The sequence below is a fragment of the Micropterus dolomieu genome, linkage group LG04 (assembly GCF_021292245.1).
Source record: "Micropterus dolomieu isolate WLL.071019.BEF.003 ecotype Adirondacks linkage group LG04, ASM2129224v1, whole genome shotgun sequence".
Taxonomy (NCBI): Eukaryota; Metazoa; Chordata; class Actinopteri; order Centrarchiformes; family Centrarchidae; genus Micropterus; species Micropterus dolomieu.
Genome location: NC_060153.1, coordinates 17,303,346 through 17,329,316, shown reverse-complemented (window position 1 = coordinate 17,329,316; position 25,971 = coordinate 17,303,346). Strand labels below are relative to the sequence as shown.

The 25,971-nt window shown below is 40.3% G+C and overlaps 2 protein-coding genes across 3 annotated transcripts in view; both read right to left on the bottom strand.

The window, feature by feature from the left end:
- The window catches only part of LOC123970332 (phosphoinositide 3-kinase regulatory subunit 6), an 83,634-nt gene extending 74,845 nt beyond the window's left edge, over positions 1 to 8,789 (bottom strand). The window contains exon 1 of the mRNA XM_046048328.1: positions 8,692 to 8,789. The gene's annotated coding sequence lies outside the window, so the exon portion shown is untranslated. The remainder of the gene's footprint in view (positions 1 to 8,691) is intronic.
- Positions 8,790 to 9,990: 1,201 nt separating this feature from the next.
- The window catches only part of pik3r5 (phosphoinositide-3-kinase, regulatory subunit 5), a 27,788-nt gene continuing 11,807 nt past the window's right edge, over positions 9,991 to 25,971 (bottom strand). For both annotated transcript variants that reach the window (XM_046048323.1, XM_046048321.1), the window contains exons 2-18: positions 24,721 to 24,836; positions 20,639 to 20,754; positions 20,454 to 20,522; positions 19,473 to 19,611; positions 18,673 to 18,742; positions 17,677 to 17,851; positions 17,044 to 17,212; positions 16,845 to 16,913; positions 15,715 to 16,646; positions 15,429 to 15,554; positions 15,074 to 15,205; positions 14,813 to 14,906; positions 14,199 to 14,275; positions 13,659 to 13,752; positions 13,355 to 13,437; positions 12,160 to 12,275; positions 9,991 to 11,722 (exon numbers count right to left, since the gene is read on the bottom strand). In XM_046048323.1, coding sequence (XP_045904279.1) covers positions 11,572 to 11,722; positions 12,160 to 12,275; positions 13,355 to 13,437; positions 13,659 to 13,752; positions 14,199 to 14,275; positions 14,813 to 14,906; positions 15,074 to 15,205; positions 15,429 to 15,554; positions 15,715 to 16,646; positions 16,845 to 16,913; positions 17,044 to 17,212; positions 17,677 to 17,851; positions 18,673 to 18,742; positions 19,473 to 19,611; positions 20,454 to 20,522; positions 20,639 to 20,754; positions 24,721 to 24,820 — 2,712 coding nt within the window. In that variant the 5' untranslated portion in view covers positions 24,821 to 24,836 and the 3' untranslated portion in view covers positions 9,991 to 11,571. The remainder of the gene's footprint in view (positions 11,723 to 12,159; positions 12,276 to 13,354; positions 13,438 to 13,658; positions 13,753 to 14,198; positions 14,276 to 14,812; positions 14,907 to 15,073; positions 15,206 to 15,428; positions 15,555 to 15,714; positions 16,647 to 16,844; positions 16,914 to 17,043; positions 17,213 to 17,676; positions 17,852 to 18,672; positions 18,743 to 19,472; positions 19,612 to 20,453; positions 20,523 to 20,638; positions 20,755 to 24,720; positions 24,837 to 25,971) is intronic.

Below are 25,971 nucleotides of genomic sequence, written 5' to 3'. Positions count from 1 at the left end.
GGGGTATGAGGTAGTAACAGGGAATAAGCACTGTGTGTATGTCAGCAGAGATGAAGGGGGAGGTATAGAAAGAAAGAGTGAGAGAGAGTGTTCGTATGTGCAGGTGCTGGAGTGTGTCAAGGAGTCATAACCTGTTTGAGTCATGTTCAGTTTGCTCAAGGCTGAATATATTTGGATTTATTTCTATTTTGCGACATCACACACAATTCACTAAACTTGAACTTGTGCTCCCTTTCATGTCAATTTCTCTCATTCTCCCCATTTCTCTTTCTCTGTCAAACACACACAAAACACTGCACTGGGGTCATTCCACAGGCTGTGTACAATGAAAGGAATTTGTGTGATGTGATTTAGCCTTGATCCCTCTAAGAAAAGCAGTACTTTCATAAACAGCGAGTGAACAGCGCTGCCTCAGCAGCTGAACAGTGCCTGTTTGACCACAAGTTTCCGGTTGCCTCTAGTATATTCACTGTCTTGTCTCTGTCTCTTTCATTCTCTCCATCTCTCCATTTACATACAGACTCATCTATCAGTGGCCTGTGTTTTTCTGTTTGTCTTTTTCTGTCGTGCTCACAAACACAGACACAAAAACATTCTCTACTGCATGTAAAAGCATTCATGTGCAAACATTGACTCTTGCCCACACAGATGTGCGATCTTACGTGACTCCGTTTTTAACTTTCTTTACTAACAGTAACTATGAATGCAGTGCAGGAGCACATACACATCATTTCCTCTCAGAATGAGTGGGTAGACAACGCTCTATATTTAGACACAGAGAGAGAGAGAGACAGAGACAGAGAGAGAGAGACAGAGAGAGATGCTGAAATGAAGTTAAAAAGCTTAAAAATAGATGCACCACATCATTCACAGTCTTTCCAAATAACTAGCTTGGAAAAACCAGACTCTGCAGAAAGTCAAAAGACCCATTATACCTTTTTGATTGTATGCAACACTAAAAGACATCATTTTGTTTGACCTCTGTTCACAGTCCACATGCCTTTTCTGCATATTTCTGCAGGAGAACAGGAGAACTAACTTGATGAGTTAGAACCTCATTAACTCATCAAATAAAACCAACTTGAACAAACTGCACATTACCTAACATCACAGATCCAAACATCACCAGAGTCAATCTTTTCGACTTTTATTTAATTTTTGGATTTACCACTGTGCTAACAAACAGCAAAATGACCAAATGGCCCAGAGAAGTGCTAATAAATAGGGCACAAGCCAAAATGCTTTTACAGATTGCAAAGGCCACATGCAAGTGAAACAAACTTCCCCTATGACTTCTGACTATTCACAGTTCATGTGAATCGGTTCCTGATCTAAGTTGTGGCTAGAACATATCTATCTACACCTTTCCAATGCGGGCAGACGTCCCCACTCATCTCAGTGGTCATCTGAAGTCTCAAACAATCTGTTCCTACACAAAACAGGAGCAGTCATTTCCGTTCAGGCATGCTGCAGACATCTCAGAAAACAGGAAGGACCTGACAGCGATGTGTGGAAGTGCATTCATAGAACAAGAGAGAGGTGGTGCTTGGGTGCTGCAGTTTTGTGTGTGCGTGTGTGTGTGCGCACGCGTGCTTGATTGGAAATCCCCAACCTAGGATAGCATGGGGTCTATTGACACAAATGGGCCTTATCATTGCTCTCACATATAGACCTGGACAAAGTGGAAGAACAAGGAAATCACCTGCAAAGTTTGTCCCCTATGTAGCTAGCAAGCAATACCTGAAAAACAAGTACAGGTTGCACAGCACAGCACTTATATTTCCTGACAGGGAAATTCATTCATAGAAGCGAACTGTATGTACAATGTGTTAAGTGGGCTTACGGTAAAAGCAGGATCATGAAATTCCTCAGGTTTTTTTTTTTTCTCTTACTCAAGAAGATAACAAATATGACACTGGTTAAATGTGGACTGAAAGAACTAGCTGAATGGCTGCTGCCCTATTGTCTCCCCGGAGCATCTCAGGAGAAGCTAAGTGTTTACATTTGAGCTATAAATCAGTCAAACAGAATGGCATCTTGCCAATAAATTGTCATCTTTAATTATAACCATGCTAAGAAAACTCACTGCTGTGAGGAACACACAGGCAGAAAAACACACGCACGTAAAAGTTGCAAAGAAACTCCCAAAACAGTTTAATTCAGTGTGAGCAACGGGGGATATCAATCAAAGTGATTTCCTGCATCAACATGCTGGACAATATGAGGAAGTCCTCTTGGACCGGTGTGTGTGTATGTGTGTGTGTGTGTGTGTGTGTGTGTGTGTGTGTGTAAACCTGCCCGGATTATTTCCTCCTCAGGGCATGCAAACACTGTCCACAATAATGCCAAAACTCTGCAACAAACATTCAAAACATCTGTCATAAAAAACTGTCATAAAAAAATCTGCTGATTGGAGTTGGTTTAAATACAACATCCAATCACAGGTCTGAGTGGACAGGGTAAAGATTTATGCCGCTGGAGGTAGTGTGCTAAATCCATCAGGCTAGAGGAAGACACATAGGAAGAGATGGAGATACAAAGGGGTTTCCCAAGAAGGTTTGTAGTGTGTGTGTGTGTGTGTGTGTGTGTGTGTGTGTGTGTGTGTGTGTGTGTGTGTGTGTGTGTGTGTGTGTGTGTGTGTGTGTGTGTGTGTGTGTGTGGTCCCTTAAGTGAGGCTTATGATGGTGAGACGTGGGTCAATTGGTCCGTTACGGGTCAACTGAGGATGTAGCATTTAGGTTGGATTAGGAAACATATGTTAGTTATGTTGAAACACGTATGCAGATGCGACCAGACACACAAATTATACATACTGTACTAAATACATACATTATGCACATGCAACTCCCACCAATTTACATGCTATGGAATCTTAGAATAAACAAAGTACAAGTAGCTTTCAGTATATCCTGCGCATATGACCACTTACTGCAGGGATTTCCATGAATATTTTGGAATAGTGATTATTATTTATGCAAGAAATGCTTCTAAACCCTTTCTTATCGAGGATAAAAACACTGAACAAAAACAGCATTGTTCCCATTGATACAGCTGTGGCCTCGGGCAGAAGGCCTGTGAAGGAACAGTGAGTGTGAATGATTTATTTTGCATTCAAACTTTTAATGTGTAACAAGCCATTTTTGTTATATAGAAAGTAGAGTATAAGGTATTTAGTCATCTACTCCACTTACTTACAAGCTCCTTGCCAATTTGTGAAGAAAACTTGGGAAACACGATGCACATTTCTGTTTGTTTCAAATATTTTGTTTGCTTGTTTAGCCCTAAATCTACAGATTCCCTCTAATGCTTTTCGAGAAATTGCTACGGTACAGTTCTTCAAGCAGATGACATGGGTTTAATTCTCTGCTTCTGAGAAGTCCCTGCTGTTCATGCATGTGTGTTCAATCAAGTGTTATGCATCTTACTGTACATTTTCCAAATATTAAAATCAAATACTGTAAGTCTTATACAAACTGTAACTCACTTTACTTCAGTAAGCACAGGATGGTGTACGTCTGCAACATTTGAGACATTCTCTAACCTAATATTCTGGATACTCTGCTACTGACGTGTGTGGAAACACAAACATTGTTTCCAGACAAGCTGCAGGAAAAGTAAAAAGTGTGTAGACAAATGTGAGGATTCCTGTGGTGTGTCAGTCTCACCAGGCAGCAGACCTTATTTTAGTCACTGTGGGCATCATCAGGCAACACAGTTACATAGCTTTAAACTTTCACAAGTTAATGGGTGTAAGGTGATCTAACTGCTACAAGCACAGGATGTTCCAAGTACGTCACATAGACATGATCAGAAACACAAATAGATCCACAGGCACACTTGGCATGAAATGGCCCTAGCCACGATGGACACTGCTTTCCAAGGAGCCCACTGGCACACGACTATGCCAAGAAGTGTTGCCATTTGTTTTCCTATTCCTCACAGGACAAACAAAATGGTGGTCTGTCTGCATTTTGGGATCTGCAGTAAGTGGAATTAAGGGTGTTATATATATAACTTTGGGTAAGGCTGTCATTTAAAAATGTTGGGTCATGTTTTACAGGAAAATGCTACAGTTAGGGGCCAGCACTCCAGGGCAACATCTGCCTAAAGAGGCAAATGTAGTCTAGAGGCTTCAAAATAAAACTCTTGGCTGCAACTAATGATTATTTTCTTTATTGATAAATCTGTAGAATGTTTCTTGATTAATGGAGTGTAGTCTATAAAATGTCCGATAATTGTGAAAAATGCTCATCACACTTTCTCAGAGGCCAAGGTGACATCTTAAAGTTGTATGTTTGATTCGTCTAAAAGTTCAAAACCTAAAGATATTAAATGTGCTTTGACATAAGAAACAAAAGCAGCAAAAGAAGCTTGAGTTGGGGAATTGGGGTTTGCTGCTGTTGCTTGAAGAATGACTTATATGATTGACCAATTTCTAGAATAGTTTCAGATTTGTTTTCTGATGATAGACTAATCGATTGATTGATTACATTCCTAAACACAACATTGGCATGAAGGTTTCTGCTGAGCACTTTGTTCATAAGGCATTATGTCAATTCACTTTGTGTTAGCGTGAATTAATCAAGTCATCTGACTGAGCTGAAAGGGCCATAGCCTCAGCTGAGAGCATATGTCTCGTATCAACACAGCCTACAGACATGGTGGAGTCTGTTTCATCTGACTGACTGCCCTGAACTACTGTCCCTCTTAAACCCCAAATAGGAAAAGGGGGACTACAAAAGGCGTTACTGAGTTTCCCTGCAGCAGTAGAAACCACATAACAAGTCCTTAATGTCAGATCTTTGCATTTGCAGCATAATCAAATGAATATCAGCTCAGTTTGTTCTTTGAAAATTACAGATAAACAAATTGTCTGATTTTCTGACACCGCTGGCCTCACATGGGCCTGCATCACTTTTTGATCTACTGATTAACAATAGACCACAGATTATTTTAGTCGCCTTTGGGATATCCCTCTAAACATTGGTCCAAACACTGATTTCAAGTGGTTGACATTTTGAAGATGACTAAAAGGTCTTTGTACACAAAGGTCACAGTCTCATGATGGTGACCATCATGGGGTGGAGTGGGCCGCGCCGTGTACATCCATCCCTCCATCCAGTCAAATTTGAAAAAACATGAAAGAGACAAACTCTGACCCTGCCTTTCAGACAATATTTTTCAAGTGACACTGACTGACCAAAGGCCTACAGTATATAGTTAAAAAATGGCTTTAAGTTTAAAAAGTTAATTGTTATAAAACAATGGATTGAATTAATTTTGGTCATTGTTGTCTTCATATCTCAACAGGAAGACACAAATGTAGAAAATTACTGTATGTTCTATATGTTTTGGGGTATGTTTGCTTAGTTGGCAGCAGTTTTATCCTATCAAAGTCAGCTGACGTGGTGCTTTACTGCTTCATTTAAATCCCTCCCGAAGTCCACCCTGTATCGCTAATTACGACACTTCTACACAACTGATAAGATGGCAGCAACAATGTTGTAATACTGATGGTTCATTACCATTATTAGACTACATGCTAAGGGTTTAAGCCTATGATTAAAAAAATTTCTTCCCGTTGATACTGTGATGCAGTTACAATCCTACATTGCATGCTGCGCCTGTTCCAGTCACCTCTTCACCCATGTATGTCATTTTGCAGCAATATCTTTGTTTTTATCATCCCAGAAATTGTATCTGAATGATTTACTATGTAGTCATAAGATAATTCACACAGTCTCATGAGAAAGTGTGGTAACTTCATCATTAGACAACTGAGATCAAATTTAACACAATTTGGACTAACTACTTTTTCTCATCATGAGAAAGAGAATTATGACAACTGTTTGTCACGTGATCACTGTTTTATAGTGTTATTTGATGTCCCCATATTTATTTAAGTTATTTCCTCTATTACCATGTTGAAAACAAGATTACCAGCATTCAGCTAATAGATAAAACACACACAGACTGGAGCCACCCTGCATCCCCTTCAACCCAAAGTGGTACCAGGAAGCTCGGATCTAAAGCAAGGAAGTTGGAGGAAATACAGCTGTGCTCTCAAGACTCCCAAAAGACACAACAGAGACGCAGGGCTTCAATCAGATCAGGCACTGTTATCAAACCCTTGTTATTATATCAGAAGGGAAAGAAAAAAAAAACATTCTCCTTTGTGTCTTCCCGTGCATGTCGCAGTGCATGATCAGGGCTGCCAGATTTTCAATTTCTTCTGGGATCTTCCCCCCAGAAAACTGTTAGTTTGAAAGAATGTTTTCCTGCATTGTATTTAATCTATGGAGTATTTTTGTTGCTGAAACGTGGAGTGTGTTGGACAGGAGACACATGGCATTTAAAAATGGGACTCTCCGTCATGGTTTTGGTTTTGAGTTCTGTCAGTTCCTGTTTTATTTTACTGTCTCGTTTGCCAAGTGCAGACACAGTGGATTAGGACCCACGCAGGAGAGAAACCTAAGCAGATCAGGATCAAATCAAATCCACAATCCAGAAATAATCTAACACAGGTAAGGGAAGCCGACAAAATCAAAAATATAAATCCACAATACAGGCACAGAAGACAGACTGGGATGCTTGGCATGCAATGAAGACGGCAATCACACAGACTGATACACACACACACACACACACACACACACACACGAGAACAGGAGAATTATACACCAGTGAAACACACTAGGGTGGTCAAGACAATCAGACAGGCACACACACAGGCGGTAAATAAAAGTCACACAAGAACATAGCACAAGAACATCATGCAGAATACTTTCAAAATAAAACAGGAAACAAAACCAAAACCATGACCCTCTCAGGGGAATCTAGAGGGATAAATATATGAGCAGATATGATTGAATTGTCTCAATATTGTTAACGGCAGCTATTGGTGTTCTGATTGGTGGTTCAAGTAAACTTATTATGGGTAATACATTATGTTTACCATGTCACTGTAAATCTCAAATGCATAAAAAATATAATAATAAAAAAAATTATAGCCACCGTCACAATGTCTTTAATTTTATTACATTTTAAGATGGTAAAAGACATCAATTAGGCAAATAAATGACCGACAAAGATCAATTCATCAAACTTGCTGTTGTTGGTAACACTAGGTGTTTGTCTGCTGCAAAACTCTACCAGTAACTTTACCCACAACTTTAGAACGTGCTTCCTCAACAAGCTTCCTGGCTGCTGACCTGTCATGACAACAAACCATGCACACTTCACTGGGTTTTCCTAGGAAATTTGCCCCATCAAGTGAAGCGTCTCTCAACTGCCGATAGCTTGCCACAGTAGCTGCTACTAGCGGCCATAGCGTGCCACTAGCTTCCACAGGGTGCCGCTAGCTGCCAACTAGCTGCCACTGAGTCCTGCTAGCTGCCACAGGGTGCCGCTAGCTGCCAACTAGCTGCCACTGAGTCCTGCTAGCTGCCACAGGGTGCCGCTAGCTGCCACTGAGTGCCGCTAGCTGCCACAGGGTACAGCTAGCTGCCACTGAGTGCCGCTAGCTGCCACTGAGTGCCGCTAGCTGCCACTGAGTGCCGCTAGCTGCCACTGAGTGCCGCTAGCTGCCACAGGGTGCAACTAGCTGCCACTGAGTGCCGCTTGCTGCCACAGGGTGCAACTAGCTGCCACTGAGTGCCGCGAGCTGCCACTGAGTGCCGCGAGCTGCTACAGGGTACAACTAGCTGCCACGGAGTGCCGCTAGCTGCCACAGGGTACAACTAGCTGCCACTGAGTGCCGCAAGCTGCCACAGGGTACAACTAGCTGCCACTGAGTGCCGCGAGCTGCCACAGGGTGCAACTAGCTGCCACAGGGTACAACTAGCTGCCACTGAGTGCCACGAGCTGCTACAGGGTACAACTAGCTGCCACAGGGTACAACTAGCTGCCACTGAGTGCCGCGAGCTGCCACAGGGTGCCGCGAGCTGCCACAGGGTACAACTAGCTGCCACTGAGTGCCACTAGCTGCCACAGGGTGCCGCGAGCTGCTACAGACTGCTGCCACTAGCTGCTACGGCTAGCACACTACCTGCCATACTACCTGCCACAGGGTGCCACACTACCTGGTGAACGCGTGAGAGTTGTCAGCCCCATACATCAGATATTTGGAAGTTTATTTATAGCCTGACTCACATGAGTAAGAGACGACGGAGAGCCCACTGACAAAATTCTGAGGGCAGCTGATATGTAGCCTACAACAGCATAGGAATCTCGTTATTTCAACCATGTGCAGTATTTACAATTAACCGTATCTGTATAGTACAGTAAGTGGTATTTTTAATCAGATAATAGCCTCCGGCTCATCTGTGGAAAACGTAAACATCATTAAGACGATATCGTCATACTATGAAGACAAAAAACACCCCTCAAATAACAAGTCAAGGGAAGAACAGTAGCCAAGGTAAAATATGACTTAAGATAAAATATCTACTGAGATTTATATTAAACGGAATTAAATGTAATTTATATCTATATTTTGCCTAAATATTTACAGTAGACTAACGTTACACGTAACGTTAGGTGTCAGCATCCGCAAATTGCGAACTACGGTTTATAGTCGTCGACCTTTGAGTTTTCCGCGAGTAAGTACACAGTAAACTATAAAGAAGAGATGTAAAGACATCTCCAATTAGTAAATATTCATTAAATATCATTAAATATTTCCATCCGTACCTTCAGTTAAGTTGTACAAATAGATCCATTCACGTCCTCTGTTGCCTCTCTCTCTCACACTTGCCTCAGTTCCAGGCGAAGTTTGACAGCAGTCTACTGACCACGCCCCTTACTGCAATCGACCAATGGCATGTCAGTCACTAGTAAGAGCATTTACCCATATAATTTACGCCACAGGTGTTCTAATGTTCATTTAGGCCTATAGATAGATAAGATAAGATAGTATCGTTACAGTAATCCTTCAATAATCTTACTGCTTTCCTCAGATTACTAGTATGTTTTGGCACAGATTAAAGGGAAATACCCAATAAAAGAGTAGAGACACATCAAATGTAAATGCTTATGTGCACCAAGGGGTCACACGTGATTAAAATTCTACAGACCAGATTTCAAACCAGTTTCACACCCATAGAAGACTTTGGACCAACATGTAAGACGATGCTCTCCACCACCACCACCATAACACCAAATCACATAAAATAAACTTTCATAATTTTCCTTCATATTGTGTGATGTTAGTAGCCTGTATGTCTCTGATACTACGTATGTGGGCGGCACGGTGGTCCAGTGGAGTTTACATGATCTCCCCGTGTCTGCGTGGGTTTCCTCCGGGTGCTCCGGTTTCCCCCACCATCAAAAAAAGTCGGTGCAGACCAACTCCAGATGTATGTAATACATACGTGTGCAGCCCGGGCGCTGCACAGTGGCTGCCCACTGCTCCCTTGAGGGATGGGTTAAATGCAGAGAATGAATTTCACAACATGTATGTGACAATAAAAGGTTTCTTCTTCTTCTTATGTTTCTCTTTGTTATGTCTGGCTATGATTTTTTTTCTTTCTATCTGGTGTTCCCAAGTGTCTCTTCTCGATCTCAATGATATTACCTGATTAAATAAAGGTTGTATAAATGAGGGAATATCTTGAGGGTTATCTCCAATAGAGTTCCACAGATTTGGCAAGGAGCTCTGAAGCTGTTCTGTTTCTGTCACCCACCTGTATACATTGGGGAATAACAATATCTTTACGTAAAAGTAATTTTTCAATGTAAAATCTCCACCACAAAGAAATATCCTGCATGCGTACATACATACGTCCATAAAGTATCAAAAGCAAAAGTACTTTTTATCTTATCAGCAGTTTAGGCATGTAATTTCATTAGCCTATTGATGCAACTTCAGCTGGAACATTATTACTGGTTTTTCCTGGCTCCTCTATATGCTCCTGGAAATTAATAAAAAGGCAATTCAAGTAACAATGATTATATTTTATAAGTTAATCACATTAACTTTTGTATGTAAAATTCAGTTACATTCCACCACTGTACCCATACTTGCTGTATAGTACATTACACATAACAACTTGATGGTACACACAAACGCCTCTTCAATGAAGTCAAATATCATGAAAATGAATCTCCAGTTGAAGACATATATTTTAATGAAGATTGAATTTAAAATATATCCATCTCATAGGTGATATACATACAATAATTAAATTAATATTATATTTGCAATATTTCTATCAAGAAATGTCATGTAGGGATAGGGCAGTGGTGACAGGCATTTATCTGAACATAAAAGTACCTAATTTATTCAATCTAATGTTCAAGTGCTTCAATTTTATTAAATATATGTCCTTGCAGTGCTACTATTTCAGTCTCAGTCAAGTTATCTGAATAGTATCCCCTTACAGCAACATAACAATATGATTTTCTTAAAAATGTCATAGTTTACAGTATGCAAAGTGCAATGAAACAGTTCCTTTTTTATGAAGGACGATGTGCATCCGAATGTATTTCTAGCACCACAATATCAAATTTATCTTCCATCTGTTCCTTAGATGAAATAAACGTTATTACTTTGCATAGATTACATTACAGGTATTACAAAGTGAGACTTTACTACAAGCTAAAGGTAAATGTATTTGTCATATTACAGGGTTGTGATTGCCAACTCTGGATTATTAAAGTAGTCTGTGCTTCCACTGAAGTCAAATGGAAGTTAACAGAGCCTCCTGCTGGTCATATGTATAACAGTGGTTTCATTTTAACTCCACAGGAGAAATGTTTCACTACAAGCCCATGTAAAACAGACATAAAACGTTATGGTGTAACATTCAAGTTAGGGCGTGCAATACAGCATTTTACAGATAATATATATACATATTATGTAATTTCATAGTGTCCATTATCAGATATAGTCACATAGTCCCATAATCACCTCTAATGGAGGCATTACATAGTACACACTGGTCAACAGGTGTAAAAGAACAATTAATCCATCTGGTCCTCCATGTCCAAAAATGCTGATTTCAAGATGATCTTACATTACATCTCTCGGTAGGACAAAGGCTTATTACAACATATTGGTGTTGCAAGTTTGGGTGCCGTTTCACCTGAGATCCTGTACTGTAGATTCACCCTGTTTGACCAAATTATATTATAATGTTACTGCAGGTAAAGCTGCTTTTCGGCCAACAGGGAAGGAGGAAGTGAAACCTATCATACTAAATTTGAACAGTTTCCTTAACAAGTGTAAATGGTTGCTTTGTTCAGAGAAAGCTGTATTCAAAATCATTAGAACATTGTATCTCTAGTCATTCCTTGTTTCTCAGGTTCTTTGGCATGTGTTTGTATTGTCAAAGGCCAGCCAGGTCTGCAATTTCCTGAGTACACCTTCTGCACAAGTCCTCGTGTTTCCAATAGTTGTGTCCCGCTGCCATTTGAGGGTGCTAGCATGTCAACTTGACCACAGCACCAGGTGGAAATGGGAAAAATAGAACTGAATGTCCTGTTTACTTTCCCTCTGCTGTCAGTGTCTGTTATGCAGAGCATATAAATAACAGTCTTTCAAACCACCCAAACCAGTGGTCATCAGCAGTCTCAGGGGAGAGCTCCACTGAAAGTGACTATGGGCAGGCAGAGGAGGGAGCAGAAGGTTGGATGGAGAGGTTGGATTTGAGCTGAGTTCCGTGATTTTCTTAGCCTCCAGTCAGTAAAGCTGTCAGGTTTATAGCACACTGATATGTCACATCTATATAGGACAGAGAGAGACACAAAGGGATGCAGGTGAGTAAACAAATTGCTGGGAGTATCCAACAAGAAATAACAAGCCTGTCTGGTTTGTATTTGAGATGAGAAATAATTTCTCTGACATCTGAAACTCCTGAAAGATGATGTTTACATTTATAATCGTGTTGAAGATGTTCAAAGAGAAAGCTTGGTCAGAGGAGCCACCACCACTTGATAGAACCATTAGATTTATTAGAAAGATTAAATAGTTGGGGGTGTAACACTTAAAAGGACCAATGACTTGGTTTAGGTTAGAATTAGGTTAAGCTCAGGTTTTAGGGTTGGGGTTAGGAATATAGCTTTAATGGTTAATTTATGGTCTAGGGTGTGCATTTTGTCAATGAGGGTCCTCACAAGTACAGAAAGACAAACATTTGTGTGATTATCTTGATTCCACACCTGGTGACGCTCTGCAGTATTTTTTTCTCATCCTGGTCCAAACATACAGCAAAAGTTGTGTTTCCGGCACCGCTGACCTGCACCTTGTCCACCTTCACCTCTGTCATGCTCAGCTGCTACAAAACAAAGGAACACAGCAAAACTAAATGCATTGCATCTCATGAATACCCACCCCTTTCACCACCTGTTTACACTGTTGCCCTCTGGAAGACACTATAGGGCTCTGAAACGCCACATCTACAGACAGAGGGACAGTTTTTACCCTACAGCCATACACAAACTGAACTCTCACCCCCCCAATCCCATTCCCGCCCCCAACACCACAATAATTTTAACCACAGTACCATGGTCTAATGCACATAACGACAACTAACTCATCATATTTCATCTTATTTATTAACTTAATGGTCATATTTATTTACTGTGTGAGCATTTGAGTGTTTGCCTGAGCAGAGTGAATGGAAACAGATTCTTTGATGAGAGATTACATATTTCGTTGTATGTAACATGCAATGACAATACAGGCATTCCGTTCAATTAATTGAATAAACCTTTTGGAGAAAAAAATTAAATAAGCTAGTCGGTGGAAAATTTGCGTATCATTTGACATGATCTATTCATTTTTTTTTATATGTCTATGCTGTTTGTTATGTCTACTTGTTATTGTGCTATGTGTACTTGCCTTTGATGTTTACATTTGCACGTTGAGCTTGGAGAAATGCAATTTTGTTCCGTTGTGCACTACTAGTTGGTGGTTGAATGACAATAAAGTTCACTTTCACACTTTGATATGTTATTGCTGTTGCTATTGCAGCTTGTCTGAGATGTTTTTTTAAGCACATGTTGCAAAGAGAGCCTTGAGCTGAAGATCAATCTTTTAAGTAGGTCTTACATTCCTCTGAGGGGTGTAGTGATTTTTGCGAAAGGCTCCAAATCTAAAACGAGGTTAAGAGATTAAGCTATACTGTTCGGCAACGCACACAAACAAAACCTACACAACACTTGCCTGTGTTGTGGCTTTTTGTTCCATCAAGTTGTTAGCTAACTTTTTTTCTCAACATTCACGAGACAGGCTTGAGATGGTATCAAGAATGTATTGAGGTCTTTAAATAGAGAACGTGTTGCAAAGTTGTTTATGAAAGCGTGCTGATGCAGCACATTTTTAACCAGCGAGACAGACTGACATCTAGCTCACCTGGTTGTAGCCCTTCTTGCTTTTACCATTCTGTCTCTTCAGCACCTCAGTCATCGTGAGCTGCAGGCACTCCATCTTTGAGTCTGACAGAGATTGTTTTAGTTAAATTATGAATACCACTAACACATCTGACAGTAATTGCTTCATCGTCACCTGGTGAAGGTACGAAAAGGAAAAGATTAAGGCATAATTAAAAGAAGAGAAAGAATAATTATCTGAATTTGCAACAATCAACAATAGTTATTATTATTTTACAGTTCAGTGACTAAGCCAAATATTATAGTAGCCACTGCCTGTAGCATACCTAGTTCCTCAGGATTCTTGCATGCTTTGGTTAAGTTTACTGAAGTACAGACTTTGGTTTCTCTTTTCCACTGGCTTCTCCCACTAATCACCACCTGAATGGGAGGAGAATAGAGGATAAGATTATTGCGGCTTTAGAAAAAAAAGAAACCATAAAGATTAAAACTGCAGCCTGACTGCAGGAATTCTGAATTAGGAACAGTATATGAAAGCTAAGGGGCAGATAATAGATTAAGAGCAGTTGTAACATCAGTAAAGAGGGACATCGTGTTTACCAGTCTCTAATGCTTCATACCACTGGGACCACAGTGGCATGTGCTCTTTGCTGATTAGCAGACTTAAATTTTAATGTGTCATTTCCTGTGGGTAGAGAAGTGACCAACTGAAACCAGCTGAATTTGAGTAATCGGGGACAACCTGCACTGTCTCCAAATGGGATGGTATTCTGTTGATTATATGGCGTATTTATGAATACAATTACTTTAAAGTGCAGCTTCAAGACATACTTTTTGAAAGTGAATGAAACCAAACACCATCTTACCCTGTTGTACACCACCTCCAACATTAGAGGCACTGCTTCTCGGTCACCATCAATACCAAATCGTTTACTGGCAGCACCTGAGAGAGAGAGAGAGAAAAAAGACACACACCCACACACATTAGTGATCTATGCGAGTGTAGTATTTTGATTATACCATTCAAAATAGTGCAAAATAATGCAACAATACTGTTAAATAAGACTGCAAATATTAAATTTTTACAGTTTTTTTTTTATAGTGGAAGATATGTTTGCAGTAACCCAAAGTAGATCTTTTTTGTGTGCACAGTGTTGTGAGTAATAGAAGAAAGTCATTTCCACAGTAACTACTGAACATGAGGCATAAACAGTTTCCCCTGATTTTTTTTTTTATTTTTCAAAGGAAATAAAAAATCAGAAGTTCAAGTGGTGGTGACAAGTGAAACTAGAAAAGTAGAAGTAGACTGAATCGTGATATAGAAATAGCAGATGTTCCTCTACCATACATTTAGTCCTGTCTCAACCTCATAAAAACAGATGATTACTTTCGCTGCAAAGGAAAATGTGGAAGATTTCACTTTTTTTGTGGCACAGTTGCCAGGATACGTGCGCGTGTTTGACGTGTGCGTCACACTCACCCATGGCCTTGATGGCTCGCGTTCCTGCTATGTGACCCAACTCTAGGGAGTGGACGAACACCTCAGTCCTCCTCTCTCCACAAGCTAAAGTCAACTACAACACCAAAAAAACTCAGTCAATCACTGAATTTGGAACAGTGTTCCATTTGTTATTACTAAGACCCAGATGGCATTTCTGTTTATAAGAGTGGTCTGGATACCAGGGCTTACTGTGTTTTTAAACTGTTAAACTGTTTTTTTTGTGGGTGTTAAAGTGTTCACCTCAGCCTGATAGAGCTGGATCAGAGCTGGTCGGGCGGCATAGCGGCAGTAGTACAGGACCAAATCAGCCAGGATCGGCAGACGCTGCTCATATGAACTATCATATGACTCTGACTCAGTCTTAGAGGTTTGCTGCAGAGCAATACAAAAACAATTTACTATTTAATACAGTTATACAGCAGAATGATTTATGTAGGTATAGCCATTGGACGTTGTTGAAAGGTATTTCAAGTACTGTCCAGGCTTTATCTATCTGCATGATAACTGCTATCATGTTCTTAGGTGGATAAACGTGAATGATAGATTTTTAGATTAGTTAGAGTTAGGCAGTGTAAAAGTTAGATTCAGGTTGTACCTGGCAGACGACGTTGGCAGGCAAGTTAAGCAGGCTAAGGGTGTTTCTTTCATACCAAGGATCCAACATACCAAGGAGATGGGCAATGTCATTTGTACTGTCCCCTGTGCCCGTGAGGTGAAGATCCTGCTTGAGCAAATGCAACAATTACCAAACAGTGACATGCTAATATGTGTGGCTATTACACTGTAACAACTCTGAATTTTGACAGCTTAGTAAATATGATGTTTTAGCCAAAACTTTATGTTAAATGTATGAAGTTTAGTGTGAAGATTCCTCTACTAACATCAAACAGGGCAACTCCTTTTTGAATCATAGAAGTAGAAGTAGTAAACTTCAGATTCCCCGGCCCTGCTGCTGAGTCCCTCTTTACAGGCACAAAGTAGAACTGAAGATTGAAGGCCCTGCTGAGGCGTGGGCATGCACTCTCCTTCCTCCTTAGGCTATTGTATGCCCGGGCCACCTTGCCTGCTACATGATCAGCACCAAACACCACCACCCTCAGCGTAGTATTCTTATTGTCCTCATCACTGCTGAGAATGGGCCTCCTTCGGAAGCATACATGTCTGAGAGTTTGACTCTGTGGCTGAAGTAGGGGCTCAGGACTACGTAACTTGACTTGCTGTGGCAGAGAGTTGGAGCGCTTCTCTCGCACCACTACAAGGTCTTTTGATTCTGTGTTTCCTAAGCTTTTGGCCCTGGAAAGTGACCGAGGCTTCTTAGGTTTGCTGAAGAGCCGGTAAAAGTGCTGGCTCAGCCGAGCAGAAGTTTTGTTGATAGACCTCGGCGAGCATTTTTCGGCAACGGGAGAGGAGCAGATGTTCTCATCAGAATCTTCAAAATAGTCACTGTCAGCTCCAGAAGTGACAGAGAAGAGGGATGGAGCGTAGGACTCTGAGGTCATGGACAAGGTGGAGAACATGGAGTCTTTGGAGGCGGTGGACAGGGAGGAGAGGGTGGAGAAGGTGGAGGCACGGTGGTTGACGCTGCAGCCGTTAGGAATGGAATGAATGGATACTGAAGGCAACTCTCCTCCATGTTCGTTCTCTTCTTTGTCTTCCTCCTCCTCCTCTTCTTCACCATCAATCTCTGTCACATCCCCCTCCTCCTCCTCCTCCTCCTCCTCATCATCATCAATGTCTACCTCCTCTTCATCCTCAGCCTGCCCAATAGTTGCCAGGTCATCAGGGTCATGATCCAAAAGAGTGTTTAGAACATCTGCATCAAAAAAAGACACAACAAATAAATGATATGTGCTTTGTATTGGAAAGATGGTTCATATTTCATTTTAAACTTTAAAAATTAATTTCATGAAAAGAAGTATCGAAAAATGGGAGATAGATTTAGTGAATCAGCTCAAAGTAGAAAGACTATTCCCATGTATGAATCAATAATGTACCATGCAAAATACTTTACCAAAGTTGTCTTTTTCCCAGCGAAACATGTAACATTTTGCTGTAGGCAATGGTAGAGTTTGGAGCATTCCTGAAAGCAATGACAAAAAAAAAGACCAAAATAACGGTCGATCAAAGCACCATCTAGTGGAAACTGAAATACAGCTTTCATTTGACATGCTGTGTATATATCCCCCAGTTCCTGAAACCTGCCCTCTTACCATCAGACTTCCTTCCGTTGGATGCTGGGATATTCAGCCTCTCCCTCAGTTGCTCAAGTCCCTGGATCACGTGACTGCGGCCCGTCAGAGGGTCACTCATGGCAGCGGCCGCCTCTAAGACATCACTTACCGTGGAGAAGATCTCCCCCAATTCAATCACAGTTTTTACCTGCAAAGAGTATCCATGATATGGTATAGTAAAGGTAAACGTCATCACACATTCCTGTATTGTCATCCTCTTTCATTTTCTTAATAATTACACAGCCTTTAATGGTTTGTGTTAACTAAGTATGGATGTAAGGTACAGTAGATGGAACGCTACTAGTTTCATCCGTATTGCTTACATGGTAGTATAATTTATAAACAAAGTTTTGGCATTTACCTCCTGGTATTCATTCTAAATACATACAAACATGATTTAAAGGGAAAAGCAGTTTTATCTGCTAGGCCAGATTTCATTTTAAACTCATATGTATATAAATAACAACACCACAAATTAAATTTGAGACACTACTTACTCTACTTACTTACTGAGACTTACTACTCAAAATATAATTTTACTGTCTTTGAGAACTATCTGTATATTCTAGTCCAATTGTCCTGAGCTTCTGAACCACCGCTGTGAGCACTTACCTGCAGGGCTCTGTAGATACGATGTAGAGGGTACTTGGTCCCTAATGTGGACTGGAAGGCGTGTTTGATCAGCGTGATGTAGGTCTCTTTCTGTGAGTGCTGAATGAAACTGAGTTGCTCAGCCACTGAGATAAAGTCAGCGGGCACCTCATTTGGGTTCATCAGCAGCACTGTCCTGTAGGCAACAGACAGACGGTGTCACACAGTTAATGTGTGAACATGTACACGTACAAGTACACATGGGAGTAGATGCAAACCGGATGCTATGGTGTTCGTGGGGTTTAGTGGGTGGAGAAGGGGATGAAAAGGGACTTTCCAGGCCATGAACCTATTGTTAGTGCTGACAACCTAAGCACTATAATTCAGTCAATTAAGGACACTGAATGGTGTTAGTTTTACTTTAGGAGAAGAAGAAGAAGAAGAAGAAGAAGAAGAAGAAGAAGAAGAATTGCTTTGTATTTTTAATACCTTTCAGGAAATACATTTTTTTCGCTCCACTTTTACAACTTAGGCCACTCAGCCACATAGGGGAGAAATGGGTTCAGTGCTCAAGGGAACCTCGGCAGTGCCCAAGAGGTAAACTAGCACCTCTCTATCCAGCCAGATCCCTACAGACTGAGCTACTGCTGCCCTGAGTATGGAATCAGTTCAGATAAACTTACTGTGAACCATGTGACATATATGGAAACAAAAGCCCAATTCAACAAGGAAGCAGAAGGTGCAAGTGCGCAAAGATAACGCACAGTTTGAACTGGACTGAAAAAAGATGAAAGGAACAAACAAGATTTACATGTGTACTCATACAGAATAGGTCCTTAACTAGTAAAAATGTCTGAATATCACCAGCACTTGCAATGAAGCTAGTGCAAAATGCACAGTTGAGCTGTGAGAAAATGAAGAGCCTTATAAATCTTAAATTGAGTACATAGGGTATAATCTACAATTCCAAGAGTCAGAGAGAGAGAAAATACTTTTTTCTTTACTATGTGGACCTACATGATCTTGGAGCACAAGTTAGGGGTGGTGAGGCCCTGCTCTTCTCTCACCAGTCTCTGAAAGGAAATCCCTGTGAGGAAAACAGAAAAAAATATTTTATTTTGTCTGTTGATGGTTTTTAACAATGTTATTTATTGTTAAAAGTCAATGGAAAGGTGTAAAAACATTGTGGAGCTGTCACGTCACATATCCAGGATGGCTTTCTATTTATATTATAAGCATTTTTAAACAATCACAATTACAAAATCAAGTTTAGAATAGATTGACCACCAACGTTACATATATATAAAAATACAAAAGCAGCAAAGAGCTTCAAATAATGTAAGACAGTGTCTGTAGTAAAAAAAAACAAAACACAACAAATCAACATTTAAAAATCATTCATTCAGTTGATTCAAATGTTTTCATTCAGTCTGATTCTGTGTTTTTAGTACTTCCTTTGACCCTTCCTGTAAATTTCAGCCTAGGTGTTCATATGTGGCTTCTGCTTTTTTGTTTTGTAAATGCTTATGCTACATCCGCTTTCAAACAACTTCACGTTGGTATGAAGAAGTGTCCAGTTCATCCTTATCATCTTCCTGTCAATGCTGTTGGTGTTATTACTGGTATTTGGGGTTTAAGCAGTGATCTTTTGCGTAGTGTGTCATCCTAAACACACTTCTTTGATCTGCCACTAGGGGGAAGACGATTACATCGGGTGAGAGACAACAGCAAGTGTTTCAGAGACTCATGTGGACCAGTGGAGATATAGAAACACACACAGAGTGGCCATTAAACAAAATGAATCCATCTATATTTACCTGGGGCCTTAATCTCCAGATGTAGAGTGGAGAGGAGGTCTTTACACACACTGCAGTAAGGCTCAGGCCAGGTGAGGAAGAAGCGAAACACCTCAATAGCTTCCTCCAGCAGCTCTGTGTCTGGAGGACAGTATGGTGTCTGAAACCAAACCACAAATCAGGTATTATAGTGGGGTTCTTTAAAGGAACAGCAAGACCTGTATGAGGATTCTTGTGTTGTTGTTTAGCATAGAGGGGGCATTTCTGATGTCTGGTGGACAATACATCCAATTACTTTTATGTGTATGGAATTACACTAATTTAGTACATTAACTGACTTCATAAGGGGTGTAATATAACTTTAACTGATGATGTAATAACAACATTGACTTATATGACAGATTTCTTGTTCTTATTTATTATTACATTACTGTTCAATTTTGTCATTACATCATGAACTAAAATGTTACACACCTTATGAGATAATTAACCCAGTTTAGTGTCATAATCCACTGTTTTATTATGTTACAAGCTTTATGACAAACAACCAAAGTTACATTTGTCACAACATCAAAACCCCAATGCTGTGACGTTAGCAGTTGCTACACAGCAAAAACTGAACTCTGGGATTCTCACTTCCTTCTGAAAAAACACAATCAAGACAAATGCAAGAAGTGTGTTGTATTTTAATCCAAGTAATTAGTGTAAAAAGACATACATGTATAGAGTCATGGTTACCTATTGAAGCAATCAACAGTGTTGGGCCGACCGGTAACCGGTAATATGATTTTGTCTACTGTCACTTGATTTTTTTGGGAGTGTGAACGCAGAGAAGCTTGATTAAAAAAGTAAGCCAGTAAGTGTTGTGTGTTACAGTGATTTTTCAATTGAAACAAATAACTGATTGACCTTTTGATGGAGAGTGCTATTATGTGAAAATGGTTCTGAGAGGCCATGACAGGTTAAAGGTTTTGATAACATCTGAAGGAGGGCAGCTTGTACCTGAAGCAGCGTGGAGGAGAACATGATAGCGAGGGGAGCCACCAGTTCATACTGACACTGCTCCTGAACCTGAACTTACAGACACATTGAGAGAGAGACAGACAAAAAGATAGCCATTACTAAACAACATATACAGCAGACAATATGTTCTATTTAACCATGACCTTTGACCTCTGCCCTCTCACCTCTTTGGTCTTTCTGATGATCTGTTGCAAGAGGATGAGGAAGTTCTCAGGATCCCTCTTCACCATCTCCTCCAGGCTCCAGCGGTTCATTGACTGACCCGCCGAGCACATGAGCACTGAAAGACAGCATATATGGAGTCATGTTAATGCACACAGAAAGAAAACCCCACAACCATTTTGCACCAAACCCCAAAAGAAAAGTGGTACAAACACAAAACATTTCCGAAGGTAGAAAGGCATGTTTCACTGCAACCTCTCAAGCCATAACATATTTTAAAATGAAGTTCTGTGGATATGGTTAATGCCATGCCAAAGTGCACGTACTATGTTGATAGATCAATGAGTGGGTTACAGAAAATTAAGGATTACTGTGCCTGGACTTCTCTAGCCAGGACAAAAAAACCTGTTTGTGCTCCAGCAGAGCCAACAGACACCAACTAGTAATGCTGGTGTTAAATCTCTCTGTGGACTGTGGATCTGTGGATCTGTTTTTGTTGCATTCTGTTGGAGAGGGAGTGTCATGAAACCTTATTGGAATATAAACAGAGAGAACCAATTGTTTGTCTAATAGTGTATTTATAGCTATATATGTAGTGTAGTGTAATCCTCTATAATTTACTATCCATCGCTGCTAAATGTGGCTGGTGTATATTCTGTAGCAGAGCTAATAAAAGAATGTTCTGTTCAGCATTGTGTTGCTTGTTGTGCATTGTCTTGCTTTACAAGAAAGACTTGGTCTAGAAAGCACTGTAAAATTGCTGTCACTGTTATGACAGAAAATACAAGACAACATAAACAAGCTAAGAAAGTGTAAAACACATTACCAAAACAAGAATAGAGTGCACTATAAATCCTCAAGTGACAAATAGAGAAAACTAGAAACAAAAATATTGACAGAGAGTGCTAATTTCCAATCCTGTATATTGTTCCATGTGGAAGAGGTGGTCAAGTGTATTTTCTCCAAAGGTCCCAACATTGGGAATCAACATTTGTAAGACATTTTGAGAGCACAGGCCATATCGGTTTGGGTTTCTGAGCAACTCAGATTATACTGTCAAGAATGCCGCCAAGTAGCTGTAGTTTTAATAGATTACATACAGTGGACAACCAGCAGAAACTTACCACATATTTAGTGGACATTTCTTTTACCATGAATTGCAAGCTCAATCTTATGTAAACAATATCGTCATTAACCTTAAATTGACTGCACATTTCGCATCTTCATTGCACTTCCAGTTCACCTATTTGTGTGGACACTGAGCTGAGGCAGCAGTTTTTTGCATATTGTCACAGCAAATGAGAAAATAACAATTATACAAACATGCATTATTTATTGCAAGCTGAAATTTCAGTTCTTATGAGGCATTTCATTTCCGTTATGAAATCCAACAAATCATAGACTACAGGAGTGAAAGTGCAACACCATAGTATATACAACACTTTGATAACCAAGTGGGTGTCAGACAATCTTGCATTTGCCTCTGGGACCGCCCATGACTCAAATGCAGGTTCACAACTACTCACAACAGGGCTTTAAAGCCCGTAACTGTCAGTGCTTGTGCACTTCAAGGGCGTGTTTTAGCACCTTTTGTTCAGTTTTTCAGTTAGGACGTACACTGGCAAGACAGATTTCCTGTTGCAAGAAAACAGAGTTTAGGTATCCTCCCCAGATGAACCTGTTTTGGAACTTAACATTTCAAAAATAAAGAAAACGTAATTGGAGTTAAAGTGAAATTTGCCCCAAAAAAGGGGGGGGGGGTTATTACTCTTACAGGTCATCATTGGCCAGGTTATATAAAATGTGGATTTAAAATTCAAATGCTTTTCTCACCAAAGCCCACTGGAAATGTTTCGTTAGAACATTAAAGCTTTTGGGATGTAAAGGACAGAGATGTGTTGTTTCACCAAGCTCTACAAATTTTCTACGACCATGTGAAATGGAAACATGACCTAAAAACAACGGGAGAGGGCTGTGCATACATGATCTCAAACCACACTAATCTGAGCTCTATCGCACTTTCAAAAAACAACTGAGAGTGACTGCTTGCTCCTCGTAAGCACCTTACTTTGCATTTGATCCCTCGGTGTCTCAACGCCTCTGAGTGTGTATCTCTAAGGAGCTCAGTTTCCAAGGAAGTAACACATCAGCAGTTGTTCAGCTTACACAGAAATGTTTTCCAAGAAACTTGTCAGTTGCTGTTTTTCTCTGAAGATCTTTGCACCATCATGAGTATTTACTGGAGAGCTCTAAGGGTTGATTTTGATTAGATGCCAGCACTGGAAATTAAGCAAGTTTCAAATGATCGTTCTGACATAAAAAATTAAATATCCCAGTACTTAAGTAGAAATCTACTGGCAAACAAGTGCAAGTTCACGCACATGAATGTGATTACACTCGTAGACATCATAGACATCCCTGGAAATTTTACAAACAGACACTGGAGTGATGAAGGCCCATGCCAGGAAACAAAGAAGTGAAGTGGCGAAGGAAAGATGAAAAACAAACTCCAGCTTCAGCTAACATGTTTAAATGTCTAAATCACATCATGACAGTCTTTCATGTTGGAAGTATGAGTCACTTTATCTGGTTGACATGCGGGAGGCCAGTGTAGATTTGATCATCCGACCTGTTTTTACACCCTGCGCCACAGTGCCTCCTGCCTCAGGATGCCTCACTCACACATTGTGGTCTGTGCCACCACTTCCTCCCAGCTGTCTATTCACACAACTTCCTCCAGCACCCAATAACACGTTCCCCCGGGTGATCATACAGCAACAGTGTCACCAACAACAAGCTCAGACACTCTGTATGGCCCATATGCTGGCAGAGTGTGTATCACACGCTGTCCTGGTGTTGAAAAAGCGAGAACAAACAACCGCCTTCTGTTTGAGTCAGTACTGTAAATAGCACATATCATATCCAAGTGTGTGTGCTGGGGTTGATGTTTCTGAGAAAATGTGTTCCCTTCCTAGAAACAGAAGGTAACAGGTTTGACCCCATGCAATAGCCATAAATCCTTGAGCAAGACTGCTCAATCGTTAATTGTAAACGGCTCCAGATTAGCACACCAACCAAAAAACATGAAATAAAGGTTATGTTATGTTCATTTGGCTGAAATTTGCACAGGAGGAGCCAGGATTGACCCACCGCCAACCCTACAATAGACCTTTGTTGCATTGTGACTTGTAATAGCAGGAAATGCACAGGTGGAACCAACAGCACTAACAGTAGTTCAGGGTCCCAGCATGCAAGTGAGCCAGCACACACAATACCAGGACCTACGTGTAGTGCAGTGTTAATGTTACCAAATACACATGCTTTTCCTGCTATGAGAATGTAAAAATGTCTGCCGTGCTCTACCACCTGAGCTGCAAAGACCTGGAGACTACTAAAAGAAACAGTGAAAGACTGTGTTTTTCCTCTCCATTGACAACCACTCCATAAACCTTATTCCCAAATTCTGCCAAGGATATTCTGTTTTCAGTCCCACTATGTATATCTTAATGTTTATTAGTAATCTTAAAAAAGACTGTTAATGGATTTCCAAAAAAAAATGTTGGAAAGTTAACACCATGGACCATGGATTTTGGTGTGGCTTCAGATACAGGAGCACTGTAATCTGGCACATATGCCCCATGATTAACAGTCACTGTGTATTTTTTCTATGTATATCTGGATGCAGATGCTGATTAAACTTGCAATCAATAATAAAATAAATTTAGAGGATGATGCATATTGGTAGAGTTATGCCCTCTTGGAGGCTTTGTTTTAAAGTACTGCATGACAAAAACATTCTCTGATCATGTAGGTTTAAAACAGACAGACAAAGTGAAAAATCTTTTGTGATCATGCTAAAAACAAGCCTGTATTAAGCTCTTATTTCTAAGGTATAAACTTTTAACTGAGAAGATCTATCATAACTCCCACAGTATTTCAAACGTCCTCAATGTAGCAGTGCAGAAACATAATTAGTTGTTGTCACATGCTTCACTGCTACATGACCTGACTAAACTCTATTCAACACAACCAAATGAACCAAACTCTGTGGTCCTCGTCACTAGTGTAGCCCCTGCAGTCTTACCGTTCCAGTGGTGTGCTGCCGTGGGGCTTTGTCTCAGCCCGTCCAGACACCTGTCCAGAGCGTGCTGGATCCTGTCCTCTGTACACGAAGTGTGCTGCATCTTCACCACTCAGGTTCTGTGGAGGGACAGGAGACATAGCTGATGTTAAGTATCAAAACATGGTACATAACTCTATTCCCATTCACGTGTTGTGTGGAATCTAAGGTTATCAGTTAAGGTTACATGCACACACGCACACAAACAAGCTCCTCTCTTTTCATGGACAGTACGTGTTATCGTGTCTGTTTTGCATGAAGGCAGATCACCCAGTAAGTATGAAAATTAGTCTAAGAAGATACACAAACCATAAAGGGACATTTCTAAGGGGAAGGAAAAACAGACACAGGTTGTATTGCTTGTATTGCTGTTTTGTTGCCATAGTTCCTGAAATGTCACATTAAGTACAACACATATGACTGGACGCCTGTTCTGCCTCTGCCCCTTTTATGAAAAGTCTTGTGATAAAGGGTTACATTAGCTATCATGTTCTGTGATATATTTAAAATATATAATTGAACAACAACAACCTTTTCCTCTAGCTCCATGGCTTTCTAGATGCTGCCACACACAAAACACACTGGAAGAAGTATTGACAATTTTACAGGAGACTTATCGAAACTGTTGTTGCACAGATGTTCAGTAATCAGTATAAAATAAATGACGAACAGCTAAAGATATACTCCTACTAGCAGTAATTACATTATACAAGGATGAGTCCATCTACTGGATTCTTGACATTTAAATTTTAGTCAACAAGCTTTGACAGCCACACCACAGCAAATCAAAACAAGCCCACAATTTTCACAATGTCACTATATGGTAGCGTAAAACAAAAAAACAGCCCTTAATGACTCCAGTTCAGTTATTTCATTCAATAATATCAGTACCAAGCTTAGCAGAGTTGTGAAACAATGCTGTAGATCAGAGAGACATGATGAAAATAGTCAAATATATAATTCCAGTATGACCACAACATTTTAAGTACATCATATCTTCACCACTGACTCACTGGGACGTACCAAACGTCACTATGTTCCTCTATCAGTGCATTTGGCTGTTTTTCGTGCGGCATCTGAGGACAACCCAGGTGTGGCAAGTTGTTTCAGTTCTGTTATGAACACATCTCATCAGAAGCCACATGCATAACAAGATACCAGGGTAAGTCCCACTAGCGATTTTTAAGGGTTAAATGACAGATTTATAAATCGTGA